We start from the raw sequence: 6,154 nt of genomic DNA, 5'->3' as shown, positions 1-6,154 counted from the left end.
ACACTTTTGAAATGATTTTCAAGTCTAAGTTGATCGTACACACGCAGAAACATTGTCTAGATGTTTCATTGTGTACTCAGATCACCACAAAGAAATGCCAGATTTATTGTAGTACTAAAAGTTACAAATCTTTGAACGAAGTTACGAAATTTTACATTTCCTGCTATTCCTGAAGTGGTTCTATATGTGACACGTTCTAATGCTTTGGTCCGCATATCCGGATCCGATGTAATGATCGGACCTTTCTTTCGAAAAATGTGAATACATTTCTGCGTTGTTGAAAATCACTAGTCAACTAACACAGCTTGTTTTGTGAGCCTGCTAACAATGTAAAGTTGTGTTATACTTAACCAGGTAGCAGTGGGAATTACTCACCGAATCCATTGCGTTGTTGCAGTGTTTTGGCTCGACTAGCGAGTTTATGTTGTGATTCTCAACAACGTTGAAACGTAGTTCCGTGTTTCAAAAGAAAAGTCCGAACATTTTGTTTGGTTGCCGACATGCGGACCAAAAGACTAGAATGTGTCACATTATAATCTAATTCCTGATCCTAAACTAGTTAGTAGTAGTTAGTCGTAACTAGTAGCAACACATTCTGGCACTTCATTCTGGGTAACCTAACCCCCCCCCCCCAATCCTTCCGTGCGTCGAGTGCTTGCGTACCCCCCGGTCCTAGTGTCAGAACGACCCCTGACCCCTCCCTGCCGCCCCCCTCTACCTAGCTGAAGGCCGTCCACGAACAGCTGGCCGCGCTCTCTCAGGCCCCCGTCAGTAAACCAAAGAAGAAGAAAGAGAAGAAGGAGAAGGACAAGAAGAAGAAGGACAAAGACGGCAAGCACAGTAAAGGCAGGACGGAGGAGGAGAGGAAGGCCAAGTCGGGAGGGGGGCAGGCCGCCAAGCAGGGCCAGGCCAAGAAGGGGGCCAGCCGGAAGGCCAACAGCACCGTGACCGGCTCCAGGTACGACCTCTAACCTCTAACCTCCCACCCCAACCACACCTCCTCCTAAACCCTCAGACACACCCTCAGACCACCTTCAGACCAGGTACGACCTCTAACCTCTAACCTCCACCCAACCCCAACCACACCACCTCCTTAACCCTTAGACACACCTTTAGACACACCCTCAGACCAGGTATGACCTCTAGCCTCTAACCTCCAACCCCAACCACACTTCCCCCTAAACCCCCAAACCACCTTTAGACCAGGTACGACCTCTAACCTCTAACCTCCAACCCCAACCACACTTCCCCCTAAACCCTCAGACACACCTTCAGACCACCTTCAGACCAGGTACGACCTCTAACCTCTAACCTCCACCCAACCCCAACCACACCTCCTCCTAAACCCCCAGACACACCTTTAGACCAGGTACGACCTCTAACCTCTAACCTCCACCCCAACCACACCTCCTCCTAAACCCCCAGACCACCCTCGGACCAGGCAGTGACCGGCTCATATGGTGATATCAGACCAGGCAGTGACCGGCTCATATGGTGATATGATATTGCGAATAGGTCTAAAATGATATCCCAACGAGGTCTAAAAAGAAAAAGGTCTTAAATTTGACTTGTATGAATGAAACTTGTAGGAAACCCTTTGTTGTTGTTTCTTACCAACCAACCGCTTCTTCTCCGTCCTCCTTATCGCCATAGGCAACCAAAGAAGGGGCCGCGGGGATACGAGTCTGACGAGGAGGAGTCCCTGCCCATGACGTACGACGAGAAGCGCCAGCTCAGCCTGGACATCAACCGGCTGCCGGGGGAGAAGCTGGGCCGAGTGGTCCACATCATCCAGTCCCGGGAGCCGTCGCTGCGGGACTCCAACCCCGACGAGATCGAGATCGACTTCGAGACGCTGAAGCCCTCCACGCTGAGGGAGCTGGAGCGCTACGTCAAGTCCTGTTTACAGAAGAAGCTACGGAAACCACAACGTAAGTTTGGTTGGTTTGTTGGTTTTTTACCTCACAACAGGGTTCCACACCACGGGGTCTCGTTGAAAGTTTGTGAATTTGAGAAAAGAAATCAAGGTCTTAAAAGTTTTTGAAAATAGACATGGGTCATTGCAAGTGCTTGAATTCCCTCTCTCTCTCTTAGCTCGTCAACTAGTCAACTAGTTCAAACTATGCCATGTTGGGTCCTTGAATTTGAAGGAATTGAGTCTTGAAAGGTACTTGAATTTGAGATTTCAGAAGGTGTGGGAACCCTGTCACAAGGTCACGACCTCCCTCCCACTTCTTACCGGACCACCGACCTGCATGACCTCCCATCCCCCCCCGCAAAAAAAATCTATCTTTGCACTCGATCAAATTTCTTCTCCTAGATATGTGCGTTCTACCACTCCAGTATCCTCACATTTTCAAAATCACTTCAGGACAAGATAGTATAAAGCTGTTTTGCAGTTTTTCTGTGTAGGAGGAGGTAGGCTAAAAAAAGAAGCGCCCTCTAGTGACCTCTGTGTGTAAATAGCAGATATACATTCTAAAAAGGGGGTCTATTTGACCCCCAAGGCGGCTCTACTAGTAGGTAAAATATGCACGGCTGTTGTAGTGTTAAGAAATATCTGGGGGGGGGGTTGTAGCTAGTCTCTGCTCCTTCCCCAACCCAGTGCAAGTCTTCCAGTTGACTCCAGTTGTCTGGTTTTGATAAACATTTAGTTTCCGCCTGGAAAGCCAGTTGTCAGCTGTCAGCCTTGTCGTGTTCTGGTCAACGGCAGCCTAACGGTAGCTACAGCTGCTACCTTAGCAACGCCAGAAAGATCCACATCTGACTTGGCAACAGACGGACACTCTGGTTGTTTCCCATCCTTCTGCTCCACACGCTGCTCTCAGGGACCTGCAGTGTAGTTCTTTAGTTCCATTTGTTTTGTATTGGTTAGTGGTCGTATAGGTTGTAACCCTCTCTATGTCGACCTCCTTACAGAGAAGGGTGGGGGGGGTCTGGGACAGGTTATAACCCTCTATGTCTCCCTCTCTCTACAGAGAAGGGCGGGGGGGGGTCCGGTGGGGGTCAGGTAGTAGTAGACAGGTTATAACCCTCTCTATGTCTCTCTATGTCTCTCTCTCTACAGAGAAGTCCGGGGGGGCCTCCAGGCTCAGCGGCAGCAGCAGCAGTTCGGACAGCGGCTCCAGCTCCTCCAGCGGCTCCACCTCCGACAGCAGCGACTCCGACTGACAGCAGCTGACCTTTGACCTGCTGGGGACTTTAACTTTTATTTTTTCATTTTTACCCTTTAAAAAAGAAAAAGAGAAAGAAGAAGAAAAAAAAGAGAGAGAACATTGTATGCAGTCCTAGTTGTTTCTCCCCTCTCTAAAACATTTTATATGAGAAAAGAAAAACAACAATAAAATGTAATGCCATGTCAGAACATGTTAAAAGTTTTTTTTTTTGTTTTTTTGGGGGAAATACCTTTTGTGAGGAAAGGGGGGGAAAGAAGAAGAGAAAAAAAAAGATGGGAAATTATAGATGACTTGACAAGGTTCTTTTTTTCCCACCTTTCAAAGGGATGTGTTTTGAAACAGACCAAACAAAATCTATGAAATAACATTTTGATACGCTCTCGGATGAATGAAAGATGTCCTCTCCCCCTTTGTATCACCATCATCATCATCATCAATGTGGAGTTGTTATTTACCAAGAATGGACGTTCTCAGTACACACCCCTGTGTCGCACCACCCAGAGCTCCGCCCCTTTCTACGTAACTCTTCCATTCACATACAGATGCAGAAACACCGCCTCCCTCTTGTCATCCAGCTTCGAGACGACAGTTTTGTTTGGAATGTTTTCACCCTCTTTGAGAGAAGAGCCTGTTTTTAAAGAATATACTAGTTTCTGGTGGTTGTCTTTTCCAATCATTCAACGTTCTACAAAATACTCAACCTAATTTGCCTTTTCGAGTGGCACATTTGAGATCTTGCATTCAGATCAATCGTGTTGTGTGTCCTCGGCAGCATAGGACTTACTACGATGTGTGTGTTGGGTAGCTAATGATCTGATGATTTTGTCTTTTTTTTTGCAGAAATGGGATTGGTGATTTTCTTCTTTTGTTGTTGTTGTTGTTGTTGTTGCTGACTTGTTCTTATTTTAGAGCCCTGCAGAGTGTGACGTTGTAGCTATAATGTCTGTCTGTTAGTTAACAGGCCTGAGAGGATATGAAAGTACATTTAACTTATAGAATTTAGATTTTTACAAAAAGGTTTTTGAGCGCATAAAGAAGATGATGCAATAATTCACACCGGTTCATTATTCTTATTACCCCCCCCCCCCTTGTCGCTTTAGGTTCATAACGACAACCACAACCACTGATCATGCTGGCGTTTGCCTTTATAAAGGATGAATGCCGGCCTGCTTTTGTTCGCCTGACCAACAACCATCCTCACTGATGAATGTATGATGCCCTGAATGATTTAAGATCCACCATGTCTGTGACATTGCATATGTCTCTGATTTATATATATATAAATACACATACACATACATACACCCACGGGACAGCCAAAACTGTACATAACTGAACTTGTGTGTCCATTTTTAAAGTAAGTACCCCTGTGGCGTAGGAACAAGTCCTTCAACTCTTTGACACTCTTGTACTGATTCGTCGCACCGGTTGTCCGTTGGTGCTCTGGTCCACCCGCGGCGGTGCGTTCGTCCTTCCGGGGTGGGTTGTTTTTTTCCTCTTTTTGGCCCGTTTACCATGTCGTAACTTTGGACAATGAAAGCAGGACAATTGTGAACAATGTGTGAGTCTTCCTTGGAGTATTGGTTTCTGAATGTCGGCTAAAAAAAAAAGTGTTTAGCAGAGCCCTCCGTCTCCCAGTCATTAGATGCTGTAGCCTTTTATTCAGCGTTTTCGTCAGTCAACTTGTGGATTTTAACCCTTTCTCCCCTCCCCCCTTTTTTTAAATTAAAGCAGCGAATAAACGGTTAATTGTTCAAGAGATTAATTATTCACAACATTTTTATTCCAAATAACAAAGCATATGATTCATTCTTTTCAAATGTCTAGACTTCGCTTTGTATACAGTAAGAAATTGTGTGAAATCGTTTTTGTTTCTGGAAGCAAGCTGTTGAAAATAAATTAAATTGAAGCCACTCAAGAAATATATTCATACATTGTAGATGTTGATCATATGCATTTTATTTGGAAATGATGTTGGAAAATTAGAAATATCCTTCTAATTTTGTGGTAACGTCCCTCGTGTCGGGTTGCACTTAACTGCAAAACTCCTCCAATGACCTTGGTTGCATTTCTCCGCCTATACGATGTTCTGCAGTACTAGGCCCCTATCAGGTTTTTCTAAGAATTGTCTTTTAGAGGCGAAAGACTGAAAATAAAATATATATGAATATATAGAGATATTATACAGTTAAAACATTTTTAGGCCCTGGTCAAAAATATTATAATAGTTCCTTTTATATTTTAAGAAAAAAAAAGAAGCAAATGTTAACTTTTTATTCATGACATGCATGCAAGTTTATTGTAACTTTCGTATACCTTTTTGAGCTGTTTATAGTATCTCCCTTGTAAATGTCAGTCATCAAAAATCTAAATCGAGAATTCTGTGTAAAGTAGTTTTTAGGCTTGTTTATAGCAACATGGGCCAGATGAGAGGGAGGGAATAGGGGTGTGGGGGGGAGGGGAGGGGAGGGGTCTGGAGATAGAAGATAACATTTCATGTAACCGCTTACCTGGAATCAGGTTCATTTTGTTTTTGTTTTGTTTTTGTTTTTCGTAAATAAATGACAAAAGTTCCTACTGAAGTTGTCTCCTCATTGTGAGTCCGTCCGTTGATGAGTTTGATTGCATTTATGCTTGCCTACATTTTAGCATCGTACCATCATTGAGAGAGATCAGACAAGGCTATACCTCTTGTAGGAGCCATGGATATGAGTTATTGGGCACTGGCGGACGCAGGGGGGGCGACCGCCCCTCCTGGTGACCCCACGGTTGAAAAAGTCTCGCTTAAGTGCCCTTTTGAGTGGCAAAATTAGAGGATGTGCCCTATTGGTGCCCCTCCCAGGGCCGCTTTTAGGGGGGGCTAGCTGGGGAGGTGGCACAGGGCCTCGCGTGAGGCAGGGTAAACAAAATAAAAATAAATGTGTGTACCCTGGCTGGCGAGGCCCTCCAAAGCGCCAGGCAAGGGACCATATTATTAT

At 45.0% G+C, this 6,154-nt stretch overlaps 1 protein-coding gene across 2 annotated transcripts in view; it reads left to right on the top strand.

Annotated features, from left to right (window-relative positions):
- Positions 1-5,594, top strand: part of brd3a (bromodomain containing 3a) — a 17,620-nt gene extending 12,026 nt beyond the window's left edge. For both annotated transcript variants that reach the window (XM_080550861.1, XM_080550860.1), the window contains 3 exons: positions 723-958; positions 1,654-1,931; positions 3,068-5,594. In XM_080550861.1, coding sequence (XP_080406987.1) covers positions 723-958; positions 1,654-1,931; positions 3,068-3,171 — 618 coding nt within the window. In that variant the 3' untranslated portion in view covers positions 3,172-5,594. The remainder of the gene's footprint in view (positions 1-722; positions 959-1,653; positions 1,932-3,067) is intronic.
- The last annotated feature ends 560 nt before the right edge of the window (positions 5,595-6,154 follow it).

The sequence above is a fragment of the Nansenia antarctica genome (assembly GCF_963989245.1).
Source record: "Nansenia antarctica genome assembly, contig: SCAFFOLD_281, whole genome shotgun sequence".
NCBI lineage: Eukaryota > Metazoa > Chordata > Actinopteri > Argentiniformes > Microstomatidae > Nansenia > Nansenia antarctica.
Note: the sequence above shows the minus strand (reverse complement) of the source record. Positions and strands in the feature narration are given on the sequence as shown.